This window comes from Squalius cephalus, assembly GCF_949319135.1.
Source record: "Squalius cephalus genome assembly, chromosome: 20".
NCBI lineage: Eukaryota > Metazoa > Chordata > Actinopteri > Cypriniformes > Leuciscidae > Squalius > Squalius cephalus.
The window spans coordinates 25,936,051-25,964,047 of record NC_137141.1 but is presented as its reverse complement, the minus strand read 5'-3'; the positions used below and the strand labels follow the sequence as shown (position 1 = coordinate 25,964,047).

Genomic DNA, 27,997 nt, shown 5'->3' with positions numbered 1-27,997 from the left:
GAGCCAAAATATGCAAACTAATGATCTTGAAATAGTTATGTTTAAGGCGCACACTGTAAAATAAAAATTATGCAGTGCTTCTGAAAATTTCTTGAATATTTCATAACTATTTAACAGTTTTTTTGTTATTAAATGTTTTTGACTATTTGAGTTAATTTATAAAAATCTACTTTTGTTGTGAAGAGTATAATCATTCTGATTAATTATTGAGTAAATCCAACATGAATGAGCTGTTATTAATAAAGAATTTCTGTTATGTCTAATCATGCATTTTGCTTCCAAACTAAGATCAAGGTTATTAGTCCCATTTGGCTTCTTCCCAGCATGCTCTGGGTCATTAGTAATTGCAGTTGCATTGTTTGACCATTTGCCGTTTACTTTATACTGTTGGTGTTGTTGTTGTTGATTGTGTTGTCACATTTAGTAGTTTGTTGTTGTTTTGTAATCTCAGAATGCATTTGTTCTTCTTAAAATGATCAATTATTAGATTGTTTGGTGTGTCTAGTGTCTTGTGGCATGTTAAGGTATTTCATGAGTGTATATTGCCTCATATGATGAGTGTTCATATACAGTAGTTAAATACAAAGTTCTGTCATGAAATTCTAGATATACAGGCTGATTGCAATTACATCATTATTTGTAGGGCACAGCTGATTGGTTCATGCCATATCAGTAGCCAATTAGCTTGCTGCTCAACCTTCAAATACTTGGTCAGCATTTGCTGTGGCTGTTGCAGAGCGCTTTCAGAAACCCTCCACCATCCCCAGCTCCACCTGTATAGATCTGCTACGGGCAGTGCCCGAAATGGGCCAGTACGCACCGATATCTGTATTTTAATCTAGCGTCTTGCGTACTTCTCACATGTAAGTTTAACTAGTGCCTAGATAAATAATAATTACAGATAAAAGATAATTACAATAATCACATTACTCCCCATGACAATTCCAATTAATATGATCTGTTCAGTTTTTGAAAATAACTAATTCGAAGTTCGGTTCTTAACGTTGCATTTTATTAATTTTGAGTAGATATACTGTATGATTTTTAAAGTGCACACAATATTGGTGGGGGTTTCATTTAGCTGTTGCATTGTCCAATAAAGGGCGAAGGCACTGGGCTGACGGTCTCCCAACATAAGCAAATTGCCAATAAATTATGTTCTCTGCTGGGAGGGTGAGGGAAGAGACTGAATCACTGATTCAAGAGAGGGAGAGGGAGCGAGAGAGAGAGAGGGAGAGTGAGAGAGTACCGTGGATCGGACTGACGAGCACCGGCCCGCACGCGCGTGTCTATTTCCTCTCTCAGTGGTGTGGTGCACACGCGTTTCACTAGTTTTGACAAGGGGTTGCATTCTTTTGGAGGCGACATCTCTCGTTTTCCATCAGCGCGCGCTTGATGCGGATTAAATCACTCTAGAACATCAATCTCGTCTCAGAGTGGATCAGCACCTTGGACAGCGGATGCCAGAGGTACAGTCTGCTGAACGGTCTGTTCGGACGAGGGAGGGTTTCCTGTCAAAATCATGAATTACCCGTTGTGCAATGAGCTGTGGCGAGCACATAAGGCGCGTTGTGCTTCCTAAATTAATATCAACTTAATTGAACTGACTGCATGAAGGACAATTAGTTAATGGCTGGCTGAGTACATGTGTGGATAAAAAAGTATTGTGATTTATGTCGGTGCTTCTAATAGGTTCGAGTTTTAGAGCAGTTTCTGTGGCTGAAGTATCCGTTCATGAATTATTGAGACAGCTAGCACTTTTAGCTAACTAATGGGATTGTGAGATTGCAAAACTATCGGCTAATGATTGTTAAATGAAAGAAGAAAGCAAAATTCGAGGCTTTGACAGATGATAGTCACTGTTGTCTAATAACGTAGGAGGTTTTTTTTTTTTTTATCTATTGTAGATTATTTGAGTAGTTTGGGGTGTGAATCTCGTTAATAGTCAAGTCACATTTATTTATATAGCGCTTAATACAATACAGATTGTTTCACAATCATTACAGATTGTAGGAGAAACGATTCAAACTGTTTCTCCTCTCATGATGGTGGCTTTGATTCATCTAAGTGACACGAATCTTTTGAATCCAATTCACCTTAAGGATTTGTTCATTGACTCTTTTTGGAGGTTAAGTCGTTGCTAAGTGAGCATTAGGCTACTGTGAAATTAGCGAATAATTGAATCGTTCACTCGAATCGTTTAACAACTCAGAATGGCCTTTTATTAAGTTTTATTTTACATGTTATTACAATAATCAACAAATTAACACTGTAAATTGTGGTAACCTGCAATTGTTGCGTTGAAAAGCTATCTTACTTGTAAATTTAGTTTTGTTGGTGTAACTTTAATATATTTATGTTGATTCAGTAATGTTAAATAACATTTTTAACCGATTAAAACCGATTAATTTAGATGTTACCACATGAAGCAAATTTTTAGGTTACCATTTTTTCAGTGTATAGCCTACTGTAAGACTTCAGAAAGAGTTTAAACACACCGTATAGCCACAAATGACAAACTATTTTTTTTTTTTCGTCCTGTTATAGCCTACCTGCTGGGCATGATTTTAATCAATCTATAACAAAGTCTATAAAATTAAGTAGCCTATTATTATGCCATTTTTAATATGTTCATCAGTCATTTTTAGACTTGCTCTTCATCCTTCCAACTAAACTGACTCATGTCGAACCGATATGTTCCTCGTTCAGTAGATCCTTCATTACGTTCGTTCACGAACGAGACACCACTATAAATGCCGTTTCGAGTCAGTTTTTGGAAGAAGAAAAAAACGAGAACGATTCATTAAAAGATTCATTCATAAACGTTCCATGAGGAAACCCATGCACTGGCTCGAAATACCAGTCTCGACTCGCCACACTACATATATTTCTGTAGCCTAAGTCTTTCAAACAATGGTCTTGAGGTTTGCTTCTGTTTTCATTGACTGAATATCATTCTAGCACCTCGAAGGGTTAAAAAAAGGGGTTTTACAAACGACTCCTCTACCCGTTTCCACTTACAATGCTGGCTCGAAGCCCGCGGGCATTTTCACGCGCTCTGCAGTGTGTTCTGTGGGAAGCCGAGAGGCGCCTCACGTGACACATAAACAACCTGAGGGATCCTCAAACCCTTTCACCTCTTGACCATGCATGCACTTTTATCGGCAGCCTTGCTTACAAGGTGGCTTTTTCAAAGTCAGTTTATTTATAGGCACATATCTTAGTTATAACTTAGGCTTTGCTAAAACGCTATTGAACATAGCCTATTGGCCAGGAAACACACAGGTAGCATAGGCTACAATTAAACGTTGTTTTGGCCAATACATATTTGTAATTGTTTACATTACAAAAGCATTAACATGTGTAATTGGAATTTCGATTCAAAACCTAGTTAGGCTACTGCAATATTGTGACTACTCCCCCATCCCATAACTGCTCCTATAATTCCGTTTTGAATGTTGGAATTTTGAGGTCTCCTTTTCCCTCTCGCCTGGTTGGTCATGTTTGTTGATTATACATCATTTCCTTCTGACCACAGTTTCATTATTCAGTGTTGAAATCTTTGAGAGTAAGAAATATGTCATCCGAGTAATATTTTGAGTGCTTGAGTATCTGTGCCAGTTAATATAGTCAGCAAGCCCAAACAAATTAGTAAGCTGCTTGAGTGATTTAGAGACATTTATGTGGGAAAGAAATAACTTTTATAAAAAAGTCCAAATCAAAACAATTACATTATTTCTAGCACAGTTAATGTAAAATTGCATTCACAACCCATTTTATTTCTGTAATATTTTGGAGATTTAACTAGAAATTCAACAAGACAAAACAGTATTGTGGGATGGGATGTTGTTTTTTCCCCATCAGAAATTGATTGGATTTTGAAAATTGGCCGTTATATACTGTAGCCTACCTGATCAGAGCCAGGTGATTGAACGAGCAAGGCTGGAAAGTTATTACATTTTGAAAAAAGATTAAAGGTAAACATAATTTTTCTTTAAAATAATGTGCAAATATGAATTGCTCTCAATTAGACCAGAAAAGACACAGTACACAGGGTCATGTTCATGATGACTTTAATTTACCTCTCCCATTGATCTGATTATGGCACACAAAATTGCCAAGGCTTTGCTGCAGGCAAATCAGTACTTTATCTCACTTCCTGTGCATAAAAACTGAATTGGGTTTTCAGAGTGTCACACCCCCCTCAACTATCCTGTCTGTCCATTATCAGGACATAAGTATGACCGGTACATTCTCATGGCTATGGAAGTTCCACCTGCAGGTTTCCAATCTCTCTCGGGGTTTCATGAGTGTGACATGACTGCCTCCATTTGCAGGCAGACAGGCATAGCTGCCTCCCTGCCAGTCCAAACCCCCCACTGGCTAATTACTGACACAATGTCAGCATGGACAGCTGGCAAGGCCATTTTGTGAAGTGAAGCATTTGACTGGGGTTAGCTGGATGGAGTCCTTTCCACTGAGTTTTGCATCAGTGGGAGTCCTGGTTACCCACATCAAACACTGCAGCAGTGCCCATGAGATAACATGCTGAATGCACATAAACAGCCCTTCAGCACTGTGGAATGATGGTTAAGATGGACTGGTTTTGCTCATTAGAGATAGTTGGATTACTCTAGAGTGTGTGTGTGTTGTAATATGCTGGGAGGACTTTTAAGGGGTAGCTGTCATTCTAGATTGTTCATATGTGATCACAAATGCCTCCAGTGCACTGTTAGCTATATCAGAATCAGAATTGAGTTCATCTGCCATGTAAACAACTTCTTAGAAGGAAGGCGACATGGTGAGTTGCTCCCTAGGTAACAGTAAACCTACATAATTCCAATGAACACAGTTTATGCAGTGCTGAAGTACAGGAGAGGAATGTTTAATATTCTGCAGTTATGTTCAGAATTTATTGGTGAAGTGCATACCGTTTAAGTTAGATAAGCACATATTTGCGACAGGGCTTCAAAGACAGGGCTTAAGCCTAGTCTCAGACTTAAATGCATGTTTGAGGTGTTTTAACTGAAAGTAACTTGTACTGACATATCTTAAAATATGTCATTGCCCTTGTTTCGTTTCAAGATGCACACCAGTAATGTTTTTTTTTTTTTTTTTTTTTGCTAAGGCATGTTTAAAATGTAACTAAGGCCTAATCCTGGCTTAATCTAAGCCCTGTCTGTGAAACTGGGACATACAGTCTAAATAACATAAATTGGCAAATGCAGTAAAATTATGTGGAACTTTATATATCATCATCATAGTATATTTGTTACTTTGTGATGTGAGGGATGTTGCAATACCCAGTCAGTCATTTAAATCAAGCATTGTTAAAGGGGTGGTATAATGCCCCTTTTTACAAGATGTAAAGTAAGTCTCTGATGTCCCCAGAGTGTGTATGTGACGTTTTACCTCAAAATATTTTTTATAGCTTGTTAAAAAAATGTCCCTTTTTGAGGGTGAGCAAAAACTCGTTGTTTTGTATGCAACTTTAAATGCAAATGAGCTGCTGCTCCCGGCACAGAGGGGGCGGAGCTTCAACTGCTCGTGTCCTTAGCAGCTCCGATGACCTCACCAAACACTAAAATGTCAGAAACTGTTCTGTCTTTTATGTTTAAACCGAAATTGGACAAAGATGGAGAGACCCAAGAAGAAGTGACAACATGTAGAATGCAACAGGGCATTTCTGAATGGTTAGTTGATGAATTTATGTAGCTGATGTGGAGTTAACTATATTCAAGTCATTGAAATCGTTAGTGTGGGAACTGTTGTGAGATGCTATTGCATTTGTGTTGCATACAGTATTGCAATAAACGTGAAAAGACGGATGCGACAGCTTGAGCCGTCTTCCAAATGTGCTCTACTACAACAACTTTTCCTCTTCTCATGGACTCACCCAGTGTTGCCAGATTGGGACGGTGATTTCCAGCCAAAAAGCTCACCAAAACCCGCCCACTCCAAGAAGAAAACAGCCAAAATTTTACAGCCAAAATAATGAGATATACTTTTATTGCCATGTCATTCAAGGCTGATTAGCACAATTTTTATCTCCTTAAAACAAATAACTAATAAAATAAAATAAAATAAAAAATAAATCAATTTCCCAGGAAAACGGATCAAAACAGGGCAATAATTAAGGAGAATTAGCAAATATGACTAAAATGTCCTGGACACTGTCAAAACGGCAATCAAGAAATGAACCGATGACTTTAACCCTCGGAAGTAGGCTACACATTGCAGAAAATAATGCAGAATTTAGCAGTCAAAACTGATTCATCGTTGATTCAAACCTTTTTCAGCAGCTGTCAGGGACAAGTAGAGTGCATGCAGTCTGGACGGTGTAAAAGTTGAGATGTCTGGTTAGGCCAGTGTGCACATGACCATCGACAGGAGTCGTCCCATATTCGATTTCAATTCAAGTCATTCAACTGTGCTCTCCTCTCGGAGTTATATTCACCATCGAGTCATCTCCCACCACATGTGTAATCCACATTTTTAGAGTTGCTCACTATCTCACTCTTCACTGTAGATACAACTTACTGTATATTTATGCCACTTTGGCATTAGCGATCACTTGAATATACAGCTACAAGTTATCGCGCTAAATCGAGTCTGCCTGCTGATCGCTGATTGGTTAAAAGTGCGTGCTCGTCGGCGACGTCAACACCAACGCCAGCTTACTCTGCATGGCCGTGTGTGTTTAGTAATGTTATGATGACTGACTTTATGGACTACATACACACTTTAGTTTTGTTTTTTAACCAATTAGATTTTAAAATGCAGATGCTTGTAAACCACCGAACTGACCCCAAACCAGCCCAAATTTTGTCCACCCGCCCAAATTTTGTCCACCCGCCCAAACCATTTTTTACCTGCACAATCAAATTCAAAACCGCCCAATCTGGCAACACTGGACTCACCCCCTTTGTTGTTCCTGGGGTCGGGGTTTATGTAAATTTTAGGGTTTGTGATGTCATGAACTGGTGAAGAAGCTTATTGTAGTCCCTATCAGTCATTTGTTGTAGTCCTTAAAAAGCGATTTCTGTAAAAGAAAATATCTCCCTTTGCTTTGAGCTTTGAGCATTGTAACTTTGCAGATGTTGTTTATGCTCAAACAGCAACATTACACACTAACTAAAGTTAAAAAGTTAAATCATAATCAACCACCTCTTTGAGCAGTTGAGCTGATGTGGTATATTGGTCTGACCATTTTTCAAATCATTCGCCATTTTAATTGTTACAAAGTGGGATACAATAAAATGTGCATTTCCCTATCCTTAAAAAAAAAAAAAAAATCTAATTTCCATCACAGAATTCTGTTTAACATAACACATGATTTTGTGGATTTAGTATACATAAAATGCTAGTAATAAAATAAACCTAAAAGGGATAGTTCACCCAAAATGTTTAAATGTACTCACCCTCACGTTGTTCCAAGCCTATAGGATTTGGTTAATCTTCTAAACAAATTAAAATATTTCTTATGAAACTTGAGAGGTTTCTGTCCCTCAATTGAAAGTCCAGGTAACCCAAACTTAAAGGGATAGTTCACCCAAAAATGAAAATTCTGTCACCATTTAATCACCGTTATGTTGTCCCAAACCTGTATGAGTTTCTTTCTTCTGTTGAACACAAAAGATGATATGATGAAGAATGTTGGTTATCATTACCCAGTTATTGTAATAACTATAATAAGTGCATAGTATGTACATGGGGAACAGGACAGTAAAATACCGAAATAGCTTTTAGATAAAAGACAAAATGTGTGAGAGTTTGAAAAGTATGTTTTAAGCGAGTCTACTTTCTAAAAGTCCTCAGGGCCAAAAGTGCCCATAGTTGGGGGGAAAAAATGTCTATATGTAAAGTGGTTTGGGCTGAATTAACTGCAGATATGAAATACTTGGGGTTAGGGATTTAGAAAAATCCCACAACAAAATGTCTAAGAATATCAATACTGTGCTGCTTTACAAGCACCGTAATCAATAGCATTAGTCTGAACCCAAAAAAATCTACTGTGCCCAATTTTAGCAGAGTAATTCATTGTCCCAACTGAGCATTAGTTCCCATGACAACCTAGTCATCTATTAGTTCTCTGGCATCATGACAATGGTACAGTAGCCAACATACTTTCACATGACAAATGTTCCAAAGCAAATGGAGTTCTTTTCAGTGTGTGAGATGGCATTTTAGAGCTGAAAAGCCCAAAGCCTCGGCTTGCATCTGCCTTTGTGTGTCGTGTGCCGTGTGTGATGAACGTATTCTGCTGTGACGGATATATTAGTCAAGTTTGGTGCTCTTCCCTGATGCTGGATGACAGTTCGTAACACATTCTACCTTAGAAATATCTCACAATGAAATCAACTTGGGAATCCACGTGGCTTGAAAGACTCCTTCCAGACAGACTTTTTTCTACTATAAAAATTCGCAATGACACCATGTCTTGCCTTACTGCGCACTATGGGTCTGCCTTTCAGAGTCACATAAAATATAGCTATTATAGTTTTACACTTGAATGGAGTGTGACTGTGTGGTGTTTCTGTTGATGTACCTGGACAGGAGAGGACAGCCCTTCTATAACAGCAGCATAAAGGCAGAGACCGTGGAGCCTCAGAGCAGCAACCGCTTAAGAGCGCGTGGGGCCTGAATTGAATCACCTTTCAGAGAGGGAGAGGGAAAGATAAAGTGAGTCAGAGAGAGACAGAGAGAGGCTGCAAAGATAACATCTATGTGCCACAATGTGTGATTGCACTGGTTACTGCCTCTTTTGTAGCAGATTTGGAGCTCTAAGTCGTTCCATTTGTTGTCTCTCAGTGTAGCAAGCATGAAAATGGTAAAACTTGTGTGGTCATGAGCCTGTCTCTAAGCTTCTTTGCAAATGGTTTGCAATTTTTGCGCGCTAAAATTATGATTCTAATATATTTATATACTATTTTGTGTATCGGGGACCAACATAATCAACATAGGAGGAGAACAAATGCGATATAAAATATAAAAATATAAAAAATATATAAAATGTAAAACCACTGAAAGAACATCAATTGTCTGTTAATCTGAATATGAAGGACATTGTGGTTATGTTCCTGTATCCAGGTACAAATGATGATGCTTAAAAGGACAGTTGACCCAATGATAAATAATAATTATTTACTAACACTTTTGAGTTTTACGTTCTTTTTTCTGTGGACCACAATCAGAGAGTTTATATTAAGATATTCCATACACAGGGGTGCACATAAATGGTGCTCACGTGTGGTAAAAATAAACGACGCGCAGCAGAAAACATGGAAGGAAGCGCTTTTGAGTACCAACATTTTGGGCCAAAATGTTGGTACTCAAAAGCGCTTCCTTCCATGTTTTCTGCTGCGCGTCGTTTATTTTTACCACACGTGAGCACCAGTTATGTGCACCCCTGTCCATACAGTTAAATTAAATGGTGACCACAGCAGTCAAGCAAGCATTTTAGTGAATAATAATTTCTGTTTCTCACACAAAGCTATCATATTGCTTCAGAAGACTTGGATTACTTTTATGATGCTTTTTCGTCTTTTTTTTTTGGAGCTTGACAAACCCTGGTCCTCTTACATTTCCATTGGAAAAGAGCAGCATGAACATTTTTCCAAACATCTCCTTTTGTGGTCTATATACTGAAAAAAGAAAGTCATACAATTATAGATTGACTTGAGGTTGAGAAAATTATGAAAAAACTTTATATTTTTGGGTGAACTACCCTTTAAATATTTGCTTAGATTCATCAGGCTTCTGATAATTAATCTGTATTGCAGTAAAATTCCATACACATAACTTCCCCCAATGTGGTTTAATAAAATATGATGCACCTAAAACATTAATTCTGTATCCTTAGCCACCTGCTTAGGTAAATATCATGAATATAATTAAAACACTTTTTATTAGACCCTTCGGCAAGAAATGTAAATGTGACCCATAATGCAGTAGAAACCTAAGTTTTGTGCTTGAGGTGAAGTAAATGACAGAATGATTTTGGATTTTAAAGGTACACTATGTAACTTTTGGCGCTGTAGTGGTTAAAAACAAAACTGCATGCATTTTGCGGAAGAACATTGTTTTGGTTGTGTTTCGGCTCTGCATGACTGTTTGGATGAATATGGTTATCTTACTGATCATAAAACATTTACTAGGCTACTAGGGTTAAGAGAGATAACCAGTTTCGATGGAAAGGAACTTTGGCTCACTAGCTGAAGACGTTACTGTAGCTTTACCCATTAATAGACACAATACTTGCTCTTTGTCAACCTTTCTCGCTCGTTGTGTAAAGTAGCTATATTTTTCTCTATTTATGGATATAGCGAGACACGCACAGATGAGTGACGTAAGTACGCAATTTTAGTCTAAAATATAAACACTTATAATGTGCATACCATAGTGAATTAGGGTAAGACGAAAACACGTTTGGAAGAAGGATTATTTAAATGTAGTTAAATTTGAACAAAAAAAAGTAACTGCACATTTAATAGTTGTACTAAAAGGTCACATTTATTTTCCTCAGTCACTGTGGGCTGTATCGGTTTCTAGTCTTTCAGCTTTACACAATCCTAGTCCCCCGTCTCTCTTTAACGTGTCAAAGCTCTTGTGCTGCAAACACCTTGGGTTGCTCAAAGCTCCAGCTCTTATGTGAACAGAGTAGAGGAGGCACAAGAGTGGAAGAGAAGAGATACTCTCTTCTCCTTCTTAGTACAGCACTGGGGACAGTTGTGTCACGCTGAGATAAAGAATCTCATGGACGTGAGAAGACTCCCAATGCCCGGCTTGCCAAAGTTCTGCAGTTTAAAGCCTCCCTGTCATCTCTAACCAGAAAGACATAAATAGTAAACGCTAGAGCTTTCTGGGTCTCGCCTCATGCCTTTGCCTGATTTTGTGGCTGAGATTCCCATGGGAATGACTGAGACAGTAGAACAATGCAGCTGAGAAATTAAAAGATAAATCCTGCCAGTGAGACTGGGTCTGCATTCTAATATCTAATATCTATTCTAATATCTCAGAATGATAGTTGTAAGGAAGATTCTCGACTGTATGTGATCTTCGAGCTTGATTCGCTATTCTGGACAAGATAAAGCTTTTAAAAGAATAGTTTATGATAAAATAAAAATCCTGTCATCATTTACTCATCTTGATGTTGTGTATGCATGACTTTCTTTTTTTGTGGAATACATTTTATTACAGACTTTTACACATTTTATTATTTATTTCAAATGAAAATGAATGTCGAGCTCCAAAATATGACGAAACATACATACACACACACATATCTTCATTTTTGTGCATGAAACTATATAGCTTTCTTTATATTTTACAAGGGGATAATTATATTTGGTGGTTGTCGGCATCAAAAAGTTTGAAAACTCCTGGTTTAGAAGACTTTAAAAAGCTGAAAACAGAGATTTTGAATGTGAGAGAGATACAGATTAGACAAGGGCTGACCTGAGAAGACTTTGTAACAAGGAAGTGATGTTAGGATTAATTGGAGTGTCAAGAAGAACAATCTGCAAAGGAAAGATGTTAAAGGAAAAGTATCAGAGAGAGGAGTGAGATAAGAACAAAAAGAAGTGTTCTGAAAATCTGAGAATTAAAGTTTTACAGTACATCCTTCACTGTGAAAGTGGTCTGTTCTTTATGTGTCATCTACCTTTGAATAAGAATCTGAACCAAAGTCTTAACACCAAAGAGAGCCCAACACCTATATATGCTTTCTTTGAAATCCCTTCTCTCTTTTTTTTTTTTCACAGAGTAGTGCACAGCATGAAGGCAGCTTATTAAGTGAGGTGCTTGTGATGGGTGTTTCCACTTCCAGTGAAATGAAATGGCAGCATTCGAAGAGACAAATCAATAGGTTAAGGGGTAAATGCTAAGTTGAGAAGAAAAACAGCAGTTTTTTGACAAAAGCTCTCCATGGACTTGAAAACTGTCACTGGAAGCCGTTATTTTGCAGGGCTGCATTCAGACTTGATCGATTTTCATGTAGGAAGTGTCAAGTACTTTGCGAATAATTGTTGCAATAAGGGAATTTGAATTTTCAGTTTTTCTATGAAAAAAAAAAAAAAAAAAAAATACTGTCAAAACTTTGTTTTGGTTAAATGGTATGAAATGTCTTTGTCTGATTTTGCTTTAAGAAAGTGCCTTTGTGATTTAGTTAATTAACCATGTCTTGTGATTTTGATGCCCAGATTCTTGTCTACATACATCTTCAGTGTACTTATTCAACTAAATAAGAAGGAATTTAGTGCTGCACTATAAATGCTTTTAGTGCTTGCTATAGTAATGTGGTTGCTAAAGTCATAAAAGTCTAAAATCTCTATGATATTCTGTTAGATATGAATCAAGTCTAGGGCTGGGTAGTGATTTAGGCTTAAAATGGGTACCATGAATGTAAGGATTTGGTCGAATTTGGCACCAAATTAATATTTTGAGTTTTAATCACGTCACTTAAAGGGATTGTTCACCCAAAAATTCTGTCATTAATTACTCACCCTCATGTCGTTCCAAACCCACAAGACTTTCGATCATCTAATGGATTAAGTTGATTGTGGCTATGGCAGAGTTACGTTATCTTATAGAAAGATAAACTATTGTGTCTCTGAAACTAATAAGGTGAAGAATCTTATTATGCATCAAACAAATAAACGAAAGATTATTTGTTATTAACTAGAATCAGCTCTAACTAGAATGACCTCTAATGTAAATTGGAAAATCATATACTGATAATATACAGCAATGCCAAGCTCTCTGGTTTGGTTAAGTGATATTTACGTTCCACGTGGTCGAGTGTTTTCCTCTGGTTGTAACAATGCATTGGGGAAATGAGCTAGAATCTGTTTTAACAGCCTTGAACACAAAAGCTCTGTGGGATGCTGATATTCTGAAACAATAAAAGGGGTTCTAAAATCTGGCACAGGCAGATGAGGCCCTGAAGTAGATGCAAGTTCCTTAACAATCTGGAACATGCAGACGAAGGTATACTTTGAAGTTAAGGTTTGCTCTCCTTGTTGCAAATGTGTCTGTATGTCTTCTGCCTCTGGGCCAGACACTCAAAATTTTGTCAATTTGCTTTTGTCTCTCTGGCATTGAGACTCAGTACGTGCTGTAATTGTTACTGTCTCACCTTTGCAGGTGCATCTATTACAGTCTCTCCAGATGGGAGACTCTGAATGGTATATCTGCAATTGTCTCACCGGATTAATTTGTTGATGAAGATGTTGCACTACAAATAGCTGTCACTGAGAACGCTTATTTCCCTTAAGTATGAAATGAATGTGTGTAGTTTAAGTTTTCCGAACATAGTTATGAATTGGCTTATTGTGGCCTCCCTTTGTTTCAGCTACTGCTCTTGCATCCAAAAAGTCCTAAATAATTTTTATGGTGGTTGGCTTAAACGTTAGGGATTAGTCTCATGATGGGTGCAGGGCAGAAACTGCCTGTGGACCAATGGGAAGTCCTGTCCTTCCCGTGATTGAGGTGTCTGTCAGTTGTCCTTGCATCCTTATCTGATGGTGTTGGACATTTGTTTGTGCTAGTCCACCAAAGTCCAATTGAAATGTAGCAAACCTTTCTCCACTGTTGCAGCAAGGGCCCTGGAATGTGCTTGAATCGATTAGAAAACAATTAATTTTTATTTGATTGTGATTCATTATAGCTTCAAATTTAAAAAATGACACAAAAAAAAATCTCTCTCCTAAATAATGCTGTTAATTATATAGGCCAGTGTATTCTATGAACTATACTCGTCTTTCTGAACTATTCATAAAAGAGCCACAGAAGTTTGGAGAGATATTAAGACTTTTGTTAAGCAATTCTTAAACTAATCAACAGTAAAAGCACAGCCATTTATAATGTAACAAAAGATTTATGTTTCAATTAAATCCTTTTCATCTGAACTTTCAATTCATCATATACTCCTGAAAAAAAAAATGGTTTAATCTGTTTTCTTCAGCACCAAATCAGCATATTATAATGATTTCTGATGCATCATGTGACACTGAAGCTTTACCATCACAGGAATAAATAAATTAGTATTGCAATTGTAATAATATTTAACAATATTACTGTTTTACTGTATTTTTGACCAAATAAATGCAGTCTTGGTGAGCATAAGAGACATCTTTTAAACAGTACTGTACATTTGAGGGATATTTGTAAGTATTGGTAATTTAGTGACAACAATATTAATGTTTGCTTACTTTCTGTGTGACATGAATGAGTATAGTATCATTAAGTATCCATATGCTGGTTGTTGCCTTCTGTGCTACACAAGGTTGTAGAGTCTGGTTTCTTTGCGCACTTCGCACAATCCCTCTGGTCCTGCTGAGAGTGTACATGCTGATGCAGTCTTTAGATCTGTCTTATATCACAGTGTGTATACCTTCCCATTCTTCCTCGCTCCAGCAGATGCTGCAAGGTCAACCATCTTCAGGCGCCATGGGGACCGTCAGACAGCTTTGGTCGGCATCCGGGGAGGTCTTACTTTGATTATTTAGGCAGATGACGAGCGGCGTTCGGTGTTTAAACCGCGGAAAAGGATTAACATGGCATCACGTCTGCTGTTCCTAGGCTGTTGAGAGAGCTTTGAACATGCAACAGTAGTAAGCAGCACCCCTAAGGGTCCCCCTCACAGAACCAGTCACCACAGATCCTGTTACTGCACACTTCATAGGGATGAAGCTGCTCTGAGTGCAGCCACAGAGACAAGAGGAAGGGAGACAAGTGGAAGTGAGGCATTTAAAGGACAGAATGAACGAGGTCACGGCAAAAAGAGAGAGGCAGAAGTAGCGCTTGAGGCACATCCCAGACAGACGTAATGCACTCTCTTTTACTCTCCTCTGTGTTCCAGTGTGCAAAATATTGAAAGCTCTAGGCACTGCGCCAAGTCAGAAACTCGTGCCACAGATCTGAGAACAGCTGCGTTCTTTTTAAAAAAATGTATGTATCCGGCTTTTGGTGACAGTTGGCTTTCCTTTGCTTTCTTTCTCTCTTTCATAAGTGTCTTTTCTCTGGCCATGTGCGCTATTACTGTACATGTGTGCTTGGTCTTGTTCTTTACATACACAGTAATTTAGCTGATTCATTTAAACTTTGCAGTGTGTACATGCCGGAGGTGTTTTCTCTGAGATTGCAGAATGCCTTCTCAAAACAATATGAGAAAATAATCACCAGTATATAACAGGATGAGAGCTTATGAGCGCTGTTAAACTAAAGTTGCAATTTTCTGCCATTATCTTTATACCAGCAGACTGAGGATTGTTGACTAATGGTCCAAAAAGACGGTGACTATAAATAAAAGTCCAGTGGTAAGAATTAAAACGTAATATGCTTTTACTGTATCATTGTAGTTACTACTACTGAGGCAAAGTATAAAATGTTTAGGTATATAGCACTTTAAAACAACATGACCAAAGTGCTTCACATTAGACGTTGTGCAAAAAAAATGGCCATACAAAAATAAAATAACAGGATATAATAAAAAAGGTAAAACAACAAGTAGTAAGCCTGAGAAAAAAAAGTATTAAGAGATGATTCAAATGTAGATGTTGTGAGGGAAATGGGTAAAGTATTACAAAGCCTTGGTGCCAGTATTGAAAAGGATTTAAGGTTTTTAATCATGACTATGGAACAGTTGATATGAGAGGAGGATCAGAGAAGAACAAAGACAAAGAAGATCCAAAATATACAGTAAATAAGGGCAAGTCCACTCAGAGCTTTAAATGCAAATACTAAAATCTTAAAATCAATTCTGTATTTTACTGGTAACCAATGAAGTGAGGCTATGATTTATTTCAACAAATGAAGACCAATTCACACTGCACTGACAGATAGATTCTTTGTTGGGTTTTGTCGGATCAGTGTGTTACCCGTCGACTGTTGGAGCTTGGTTTTGCTGATTTAACATGTTGAATCAGCTTTTGTCTGGTCGTGGATTGTCTTAGAAGTGATTTACTGTAATCTGGTGATTGTCCATGTTGGTTGGCGTCAGTTGGTGCAGAGTGAATTGGCCTTGAAGTGTTGCAAAAATCAAGCCTATTACTAAATCTAAGAATAACAGTCTCTAAATCATGTTGTGGTCTGGTTATTTCAACCTGGAGAGGTTTTTCTTTTTCCCGAAAATGCTAATTAAATGTTGCGTTGGACTAAAACTTACTGACTTTGCTTACAGATGGTATACCGACTTCCCAAAATGTATTGTTCTCTGGTCAAAAATGACTTTTAAATGGCCTTGTAAATCTCTTGTCATGCTATGTTTTTGCCAATGTTGGATTTCAGTCTTTTTATCAGCTTGTTTTCTTTCAATTAGTGCAGATTTTATATTTGTTTTAAAGCTGATTGGTTGTAGGCCTCATTGATCTGAGCTAATGCACCTCATATTTGTTGAGGTGAATTTTTCACTCAAAAACTAAGGTGCATACAATGTAATGTTAATAAAAAATCCCATTCATTTCATGCATCAGTATGTGTATTTATTGTTTATAACTGTAACAACATAAAATATTATTGAGGTCGGAAACACCACTTCTCCTCCCCGAACGTGCCAAATCTGCCGATGTAATTACAATCATTCGGGAAAACTGTACTAAGGTCTGAGTGGATAGAGAAGGGGATGGCGGCAAAATCCACAGCCAGCTATTTTTGCCTCCATTGGTAAAAAAAAAAAAAGAAAAAAAGAAGCTAAAATACATTGCAGAAGAGTCTATCCTCCCTTGGTATATCAACTAATCAATGTAGAGATGTAAATTACATATTAGTTTGAACTTCTGCTGATAATGTACCAATACCTTAATTATGGAGAGTAGAGATATTGGATATTTGATCACCAGCAAATTTACCAAGCTACCATTCGAACAGCAGCAACAAATTAAAAATGAAGGAAGACCCCATGCCGAAATTGGACATATAGGCGACAGCAATCTGCTTCAACAAACAGCCGAAATATACTCTTTTAACACGGATATTTAAAAGGACAGAAGGTTCCAAAAAGTGAAAAGAAATGACCCCCAAAAAGCCATTTTAAAGCAGTTAAGGGGAAAAAAATCCTCAAGAGGGGATCCCCACTGCTACAATTTAGTGTGCCTCCTCTATTTTGAAAACCCACCAGCCACCACTGCTAGATAGTATGCACAAACATTACAGTGTTGGTAGCTTATAGTGCAAATGCTGTTTCATACGGCTAAAAACCATGTAAACATCAAATGGAAGATGAACTGACGTTTCACTAAAATAGCCAAACCCACAGAGGGGACTTGGCCTCCTCTTTGTCTTAAAGGATGGGTCTTGGCCTGTCTCTGAGCAGAAACAAGATAGCGTTATGAGTCTGTGTTGCTGAGCTCAGACTGCTCTTGCTGATATAGCTCCGCGGGGAGTTTTCGCTCATTGCGGCTGCCAGGCTGGATGAACATGTTGATATGATTACTGGAGAAGCCTTCAGGCCGTCAAGCTCTCTATCTGATTCTGCTGAGCTCTGTTTCCTCCCCTCCGGTCCTGTCTGTTCCTGACTGACCTACTCACAGAGTCCATTCACAGTGCCAATGATACATACACAGTCACATGGGAAAAAAATTACAGAGGAAACCAATGTCAAGAACGTGCCTGGGACATATTTCATCCTCAAAATCAGAAATTTATTTTACTTTAAAAAAAAAATCTAAGCCAGTTAAGTTTACATTTTTTTTACATTGTGGCATTATTTTCATAACATTTAGGCAGGGTTTTCTGGAAGCTTGTTTCCGGCACGGAATATTAAATAAAAAAGGCTAGAACTGTGACTTTTTATCTCACAATTCTACTTTTTTTCTCAGAATTGCGTGATATTAACTTGCAATTCTGACTTTGTAACATGCAAGTGCGAGTATGTATCACACAATTCTGACTTTAACACGCAATTGTGAGTTGTAAAGTAACAGTTCTGATATAAACTCACAATACAAGACATTGGACTTTATAACTCACAGTTGTGAGTTTATATTTCGCAATTTTGAGAAAATATGTCAGAATTGCAAGAAATAAACTTGCAATTTTCACTTTATTTCTCACAATTGCAAGTTTATATCCCGCAATCCGGACTTTATAATTTGCAATTGCGAGTTTATATCTCAGAAATTCTGAGAAAAAATAAATAAAATTATATTGTTGACTGATAAGAGACAAAGCAGATAAAATGTCAGTTTAATTGAAAATAAATATATTCTGAATAATAATTTACACAATTTAAATTTCACAGGACAAAAAAAGTCTTTACATGAAAATATTCCTATATAGCGTATATAACTGTGCCATTGATGATGTTATTAGGGCTCTTGGACAACATTCACAGCTGTTAATTGACTGAACAAAACTAAATTAAATTAAAAAAACAACTATATATTGAACTATATTAAAAAATCAATAGTACAGCACACAGATGCAAAATTGGGAAGGGAATAAATTTGGGAGAGAAATGCACATAATTATCTCAAAAATAATTATCTTACAGTTTTGTTTTTTAAGTGAAATGTGACCAGGATTTGTTTGTTTTTTTGTAAGATTTTCCCAACTAGAGCAGAATGCATGCTCATTCATTACCTTACAAAGCCCCTCTCAGATTTTCAGACACTCGCCGTTTTAATTAAGTGAATGAGGGGGAGGAATGCAGTGGAAAGAGGGAGAGAGGTCAATCAATGAGTAGGAGAGTTGAAAGAGAGTATGAAACAGCTCTGGAGAGGACTCCAAAGAGATGGAGGAGGATGAGAGACCTGGCTCATGAGGGTTGGGGGATGAAGGACCAGATAAAGGTGGGCAGAGAGGCGAAGAGATACAAGGACAACCTCATTTTGTATATGACAGAAGTCACATTCTCATGAAATCTATAAGAATTAACTGTTGATTCTTTTTTTTTGTAAGAAATACTGAGTGTTAAATCAATTTCTGTTAGAATAATTGATGGTTGAATCACTTTCTATAAGAATAAGTGACCATTGAATTGATTCATATAATGATTAGTTGAATCTCTTTTTATACTCGCAGTGAAGATGCGTCATATTCACAGAAAACACAGATCATGCGCTGGTAATGTTCAGACAGCAGTCTGTGTTTATGTTTTGCAATACCAGGCCATATATCCATTCTGTGTTTCCACAGAAAAGGCTTTAAAACTACGGTTTGTCTGATCTAAGAGTATTTTGATGTAATAACACCAAGATGAAAAGAGGGAAAGAGCACGAAATCCTCTACTTCAAGTTGAAGCACAGAGGGTCTTGTTTTTTAGTTTTCATTATACTGAGCAGAAATAAGTGTCACACTCATTATTGTTTTCTTTTATTGGGGGTCTGATGGATGCCTGTTACCACAGCAACCTATAAGCGTGTGTGTGTGTGTGTGTGTGTATATATATATATATATATATATATATATATATATATATATACATATACACTCACCTAAAGGATTATTAGGAACACCTGTTCAATTTCTCATTAATGCAATTATCTAATCAACCAATCACATGGCAGTTGCTTCAATGCATTTAGGGGTGTGGTCTTGGTCAAGACAATCTCCTGAACTCCAAACTGAATGTCAGAATGGGAAAGGAAGGTGATTTAAGCAATTTTGAGCGTGGCATGGTTGTTGGTGCCAGACGGGCTGGTCTGAGTATTTCACAATCTGCTCAGTTACTGGGATTTTCACGCACAACCATATCTAGGGTTTACAAAGAATGGTGTGAAAAGGGAAAAACATCCAGTATGTGGCAGTCCTGTGGGCGAAAATGCCTTGTTGATGCTAGAGGTCAGAGGAGAATGGGCCGACTGATTCAAGCTGATAGAAGAACAACTTTGACTGAAATAACCACTCGTTACAACCGAGGTATGCAGCAAAGCATTTGTGAAGCCACAACACGCACAACCTTGAGGCGGATGGGCTACAACAGCAGAAGACCCCACCGGGTACCACTCATCTCCACTACAAATAGGAAAAAGAGGCTACAATTTGCACGAGCTCACCAAAATTGGACAGTTGAAGACTGGCAAAATGTTGCCTGGTATGATGAGTCTCGATTTCTGTTGAGACATTCAGATGGTAGAGTCAGAATTTGGCGTAAGCAGAATGAGAAAATGGATCCATCATGCCTTGTTACCACTGTGCAGGCTGGTGGTGGTGGTGTAATGATGTGGGGGATGTTTTCTTGGCACACTTTAGGCCCCTTAGTGCCAATTGGGCATCGTTTAAATGCCACGGCCTACCTGAGCATTGTTTCTGACCATGTCCATCCCTTTATGACCACCATGTACCCATCCTCTGATGGCTACTTCCAGCAGGATAATGCACCATGTCACAAAGCTCGAATCATTTCAAATTGGTTTCTTGAACATGACAATGAGTTCACTGTACTAAAATGGCCCCCACAGTCACCAGATCTCAACCCAATAGAGCATCTTTGGGATGTGGTGGAACGGGAGCTTCGTGCCCTGGATGTGCATCCCACAAATCTCCATCAACTGCAAGATGCGATCCTATCTATATGGGCCAACATTTCTAAAGAATGCTTTCAGCACCTTGTTGAATCAATGCCACGTAGAATTAAGGCAGTTCTGAAGGCGAAAGGGGTTCAAACACAGTATTAGCATGGTGTTCCAAATAATCCTTTAGGTGAGTGTATATATATATACACATGCCTATATACTGACGGTTTTTGCAGGAAGACAGACAAAGGCAGATGAATAAAGTTCCAAACGACTCAAGGTTTTATAATAATTCCAAAGAGGCAGGCAGTAGCAAACACTTTAAACATAACAGTAGAGAGTGACTGTGAAGGTACAGCTATAAAGCAAACGCAGTTTAGTCAAACACAGCTGAAACACAGAACTCATAATGAAGGTGACCATATGGTGGGAAAACAACAAAGGAAAGCGTGAACTTAAGAAATACAAACTAAAAGTCCTTGAACTGAACTGAACATAATGGTGACACACACATTGTACAAACGCATACATACATGTATATTCAGCCCCTCACTAATTCCTGAGCTTCCAGTGAATGTGTGACAGAGCCACAGGCTTCTGGCTTTTAAATAAACTATTTTGTTTTTCTATTTGTTAAGTATGCATGAGAAATTAAACATTTAACATAATTTAGAAACTTTCTCTCGAAAATATATTTCTGTTTGCTGTGAAAGTTTGCTGAAAGTTTGCTGTGTGCTCATTGCAAATTAATAAAGTGTCTCTGGCGCCGCGCGATGAGGAATGCAAATCACCCCGTGTTTATGTTTACCGGTAGGAAGCTTTGTCCATACTTTCGCTGCTAAGCTTGTTTGGAAGTCACTAGATCTGTGTCAGCCAGGAAAAACAGAGGTGTACATAACCAGAGAAGGTGCCAGACAGCTCAGTTTAAAATGTGATGCGCCTGCCATAATGTTTTATTTTATATTTAATTTAATTGTATTATATATTTAATTATGTATTATTATACTGTATACAGTGCTATGCATAAGTTTAGACACCCATGCTAAAGTTGACTAAAAAGAGGAATAAAAAATCATCTTTTGGAAATTGAACAATGCCTTAATTTAAAAAATTAGGAAAAATCCAACCTTTAAGGACACCAATTTTCTTTGTGAATGAATAATGTATCATAAATAAATAAATGTTCTTCCTTAAAATACAGGGTGCATAAGTTTGGACACCCCTATGTTAAATTCCCATAGAGCCAGGCAGATTTTTATTTTTAAAGGCCAGTTACTTCATGGATCCAGGATACTATGCATCCTGATAAAGTTCCCTTGGCCTTTGGAATTAAAATAGCCCCACATCATCACATAGCCTTCACCATACCTAGAGAATGGCATGGGGTACTTTCCATAAGATCATCTCTCAATGCAAATCAAACTAGCTATTAGGCTAACTGAAATAAAACCATGCCAATCTCTAGGTATGGTGAAGGCTATGTGATGATGTGGGGCTATTTTAATTCCAAAGGCCAAGGGAACTTTATCAGGATGCATAGTATCCTGGATCCATGAAGTAACTGGCCTTTAAAAATAAAAATCTGCCTGCCTCTATGGGAATTTAACATAGGGGTGTCCAAACTTATGCACCCTGTATTTTAAGGAAGAATATTTATTTATTTACGATACATTATTCATTCACAAAGAAAATTGGTGTCCTTAAAGGTTGGATTTTTCCTAATTTTTTTAATTAAGGCATTAAGTTCAGTTTCCAAAAGATGATTTTTTATTCCTCTTTTTAGTCAACTTTAGCATGGGTGTCTAAACTTATGCATAGCACTGTATATATTTATTAACTTTCATATATTAACGTGTCTCAGATGCTTCACCAAAAATTCCTTTGAAGAAATAAACATTTTGTACTACAAAATGTAAATAGCATATCTCATATCATTTGAATTTAGAAGAATTGATAAGAACTATTTGAGTTCATATTGAAATCTCTGCAGACTTATCTCGATGTATTTGGTAAAGGTGTTGAGATCAAGTGTAGATGCATGTGATATCACTGGGGTCTTTTTCTCAGAAGAAACATCTGAGAAGGAGGACTATTGTGCATCCTTTATTCCCATTGCTGTCTAGGAGAAACGACTGAGATATTATAGAGGTCTCATTTGTTATTTATACCAGTTGCAGCTGCAATGCAGTAACTTCATGTACAATTTATGTTATGTGCAACTGTGTTGCATTTTGAAGCCAATAGCAAACTTAGAGCACTGCCTGTAATGCTTTGCCTTATTGGCTACTGTGAGTGTCTAGGGTTTGTCTGCTTCACAGGGGGGAGGGGGGGGGGATATTCCTCATATGTGTATTGATTGGCCTGATGAGCTCTCTACTACTCCAGACACTTATTTGCTCCCATGTGTTTTGCCACTTTAATTAAACTCTTGATTTAATGTTCTCACTCCATTTCTCTCTTCACTTACAGTACAGTACATTGGGGGAGGAATGTGTGTGCATGTGTGTCTGTAGAACTATTTCAGAACCTGCTATGGAAAAGCAAGATCTTCTACAAAAAGCCCTGAACTACTGTACCATGAGATGACATTAAATAGTTGTTATGCTTGTGTTTAAAAAACCTCTGAGTAAAACTTCATATCCACAACTTGACTTTGTATCTTATAATTTTACTTTATATTTCACAATTGTGACTGTTTCTCATAATTGTGACTTTGATTCTTTCTCACAGATGAAACTTTTTTTCTTGTAACTGCAACTTTAGATCTCCTAATTATATTTCACAGCTTTACTTATCTCAAAATGACCTTTTTTACTCTTAGGCAGAAACAGACTTCCATAGAAACCAAATCTTATAAAGGATAAAAACTCAATTAAACCAAACTAAATAGAAAAGTATTTAAAACATTGGCTTAAATTACAACATAATGGAGCAAATTGGAATATTAAATGACTCAATAAAAGAGACGCGATACATAACACTAACAATAGAAAAGTCATGAAAATATGGATTGACTATTTGGACATAGACTTGCCATACAGATACCTGGCTATAAAAATTGAATACAGTGTTGATACATCTCTCAAAGTAGTCAGAAACAGATTTACACTCTTTCTCTATATATGTCATATTCAAAGAAGCTTAACATTGAAACCTTTTTCATATGTGTGAGTACATGTACCGTAATATTATTTGAGCCATCCTTTATTATTATTCGAGATTCATTTGAGACAGGGCTGGAAATAATGGGGTGGAGAGTGGGAACTATTCTCAAGGTTTACCAGCCCAGAGTGGTCACAACAATTATACTCTAGGATTGATGTAGTATCTGGCAATTAATTCAGAGTATTTTTATGTCAAAATACATTATTAAAACATTAATCCAGAAATAATGCTTTGTGTGATGTATTTAAAGTCTCAATCTGTGGTTGTCTCCACCCTCTCCAAAATAAATAGTTCGATCTTCCGCTCAGCTGCGTGTTCTGAAACTGAACAGATGAGAGTTCAGAAGGTCAAAGAGTCACGTTGTCAGAAAAGAAAATCTGTGCACTAGAATAGAAAAGAAAGGAAGTAGAAGGAGGCCGGAAGCAGTGTAGAGGCACAATGCATAACCAAATTTTGTTCTGAGGAATTTAAAAGAGCAGTCATATTAAAAGAACAGACCAATTAAGTTACTGCAGATGTCATCGGAAAAAAAAAAATCTACTTTGTTCTATTTTAATATTGGTGGGATCAGAAAACGAAACTTGATTTAAACTGTCACTCAGTTATGTGTAACAAGGCAACTTTTCTGAGCATGTGCACTTCGCTTTACATAATGTTGCAGAAGAGGTATTGATCCATAGCACAATTTACAATCAGTGTATCCAGAATTCCTATCTAAAGCTAAATGCATTCAAGATGCAAGATAAATGTAGGTAAAAATTACAACAGCAGATACACATTAGAAGATATACTGCCACATGCACTCTATATTTTATTCTGTGGATCCATGTATTTCTCTCAGTGTACGGATTTATTGTGCATGATTTTTATCTCTTTGAGATAGAAATCAATCACTTGAGAAGACGCATGAGCAAATAGTCTGTTTGCTTCCATATATATCAAACATGAGCGGCATTGACGTGAACTAACTAGCAATAGGGGACTGTGAAGGACCGCTGTTTAAGTAGTGTGCAAAACAAATGTCATTGTGATTGGAATTTCATACAAAAGACACTAGATCAACGCTAATCCCTTGTTTAAATGTATGTGTTGTTCCTTAATATTCCATCTGAAGAGGAAATCTTGTCACAGTAACATCCAGATGTGACCGTGAGTTGGGTCTTAATAAGAACACAGTGCATACAGAAACTTGCAAAGACATCAGTTGAAATGTTTTTGGGGATTATTGTCATTCACATCAGGCCACCTCACACCAAGATATCAGAGTGAGTGCACACCCTCTGCCTGTTGCACATCCAATAACATCTCGCTTTCCAGAAATCCGAGGGTTCCCTGCTGTGTTAGACTCATCATCACTTATTATCACTCTCTCAATAGAAACCGTTGCTATGGAAGCTGGTGACTCAGAGCTCATAGGAATATTAGGGAATGATATTCTAGAAGCTGACACTGTCATACCTAAATATGGATAATGCAGCATAGCGAGATCAAGCTTATAGAACTCATACAACAAGGAGGAATTTTCAATTAAAAGTATTCAAAAGAGTTAAATCACAGTAAGAACTTGAGGAATAAGGTCAGATGTTAAGGAAAAAAATACATTGAAATCATAATTCAGGCTATATTGCGTCCGCCAACCCGCTCCATGCACTCTAAGTGACTTACTATTCCACACAGAAACACATTCCTTTTTGGATATTTAAACATGACAAATTCAGTGCCCTTCAAAACAGCTAAATCCTTTTCAACATAAAAGGCTTTAGAGAAATGTGAAACAAACCCAAGGACTCATGGGATGGTTAGTTACACCTGATTGTACTAAATTACCACAGTGACCCCTAGTGTTTTGTTTTAAAGCTTCATCAGTTGGAACAAGGTCAAAAACATCCTCTGAAGTGAACACATTTTTCTTTCTTTAATTAATAGATGCTTCAAGCCGGCAGAGGAGAAAGAGACCTGTGACCTCCCCTTCCGTCTTCACGACTGACGATACTCCTGTGCACCCTTGGCTCCGATGCAGGAGTAAGTGACGACAACGACAAGAGAACGGCACAGTGTCCAGCAATGCTGTTTATATGGGTCAGCTGACACAGACAAGCAGGCCCATGTCGGTAGGAAATCGACACAATCTGCCTCAGCAGTGGATACACATACAGATTTATACAATACGGTCACATTGAATCAAAGAGATATTGACATACTAAATTAGTGTGGAGGCCATGTAAGCCACAAAAATGCGGTAAAGAGTGGTCTTTGGACTGTGTGGAGCTTTGCAAAACGGGCTCCTCAGTCACCAGCATCGATGGACAACAGTTTGCACACCATGAACTAACCTTGCTACCTTTTGAAGGATACGATTTGTTCGTTTTTTACTTCGATAAACAGATAGCACCATGGTTCTGCCGCCACCCGACAAGCGGCATGTGTGTTTAACCACCATTGTGATCATGACCAGCATGGCCTTCATGGATGCCTACCTTGTGGAGCAGAACCAGGGCCCACGCAAAATCGGCGTCTGCATCATCGTCCTGGTCGGAGATATTTGCTTTCTTATAGTGCTGCGTTATGTGGCGGTGTGGGTGGGTGCTGAGGTAAGGACTGCGAAGCGTGGCTACGCCATGATCCTCTGGTTCCTTTACATCTTCGTTCTGGAAATCAAGCTCTACTTCGTCTTCCAGAACTACAAGGCTGACCGTAAAAGTCTGGAGACGGTAGCTAGGAAAGCATTGACTTTGTTGCTATCGGTTTGCGTACCCGGACTGTACCTCGTCCTGGTCGCACTCGACAGCATGGAGTACGTAAGAACCTTCCGGAAGAAGGAGGACATGCGGGGTCGACTCTTCTGGGTGGCTCTTGACCTTCTGGATGTCCTGGACATCCAGGCTAACCTTTGGGAGCCACAGCGGACAGGTCTGCCAATCTGGGCCGAGGGTCTGATGTTCTTCTACTGCTACATCCTGCTGCTCATCCTGCCTTGCGTTTCTCTGAGCGAGATCAGCGTGCAGGGCGAGCACGTGTCGCCTCAGAAGATGATGCTCTACCCGGTCCTCAGCTTGGTGACCATCAACATAGTCACCATCCTCATCCGAGGTGTCAACATGGTTTTGTTCCAAGACAGCCGAGTCTCGACCATCTTCATCGGGAAGAATGTCGTTGCCATCGCCACTAAGGCCTGCACCTTCCTGGAGTACCGACGACAAGTTAAGGAGTTTCCCCCGCAAGATCCTGCTGGGATTGCAATGGAGATACAGCACAACTCTGTGCCACACAATCAAACTTTACCAAACGCCACGACCACCCTTCCAGAGGAGCCCTCACCAGCCCGTGAGGTCATTGACACGTGACCAGAGCTGACCAAAATGTCTAGACTTTAGTGTTAGGGGGAAAGAAGAAAATCTTAGTTAGTTCAGACCAGGAAAAGATGAAGCATCGTTCTTATGGTCCTTTTACTACTGAGCAAGGAGGTCAGCCCTAAGTTTACTATTTTAAAGAATATTTTGTAAAGTGCTACTCATCTAGGCTAAGTGTTCAAATGCCATTGATGCTCAGATGCACAGATGGCAGCTCACAAGATCTTGATTTTAACCAGATTTTGTAATTTCAAGCAGCTGTTTTGTGATGTTAGATATGGGCTGTTTTTAAAGAGATGTGTGGTGGTGGCTCACCTTGCTCCACATATGGAATCTGCACTGATTTCTGTAGAATCTGAATGCTTGTTATTTTCAAAGTTCTTCAAAGTTGCCCTGCCCCTTGTGTGTTCCTTTATAAAATATTTTGGCTAGTTTGAAAATGCTTTAAGCAGTCAATCAAAATCCAGTACTCTCAGCTCACCATGTTTAAATCAATTTCACACAATTCTGCAGATTTTCCCTCAGAAATCTGAGCATAAAATCTGAGGAAATTCCCGTCTGGGCTTGCTGATGAGTGAAAAATGAGAAACGAAACGTACCAGGTTCAGAAGTTAAGTCCACTCGTCTTACCACAATCTGTAAACAGATCTGAGGCAAGACGTGAACTTCAAGTGAACTTCAAATTATGTTTTCAAGATGTGATTTGAAGATGAAAATTATTTTTGTGTGTGTTAAGATGTGAGCATGTTTTAAAGCAAAACAACTCTCACGGAATTCTTTTCCTGGGTATTCAAATGGAAGATTTTCAGCCTTTATAAGTTTTGTATGTGTGGGTGGATAGAATGGAAGAGAGGATGGAAGAGAGTTCATTAGAAAAAACGGATAATATTGGATGATAATACATTAATTAATATACAATTCAGTCATGGTTTTAAAGAGGATCATTGTATTATTATTATCTTGTTTCTTTTTTCTTTTAGCTGTGACATTTTAAATGTTGCAAAGTGTAATAAAGCCTCCATAATCTTG

General features: G+C 38.0%; 1 protein-coding gene across 1 annotated transcript; it reads left to right on the top strand.

Annotated features, from left to right (window-relative positions):
- Positions 1-1,257: 1,257 nt before the first annotated feature.
- tmem121aa (transmembrane protein 121Aa) lies at positions 1,258-27,997 on the top strand. Its single transcript, XM_079853571.1, has 2 exons — positions 1,258-1,469; positions 25,545-27,997. Exon 2 carries the CDS (start codon positions 26,012-26,014, stop codon positions 26,960-26,962), a length of 951 nt encoding a protein of 316 aa, XP_079709697.1. The 5' UTR covers positions 1,258-1,469; positions 25,545-26,011; the 3' UTR covers positions 26,963-27,997.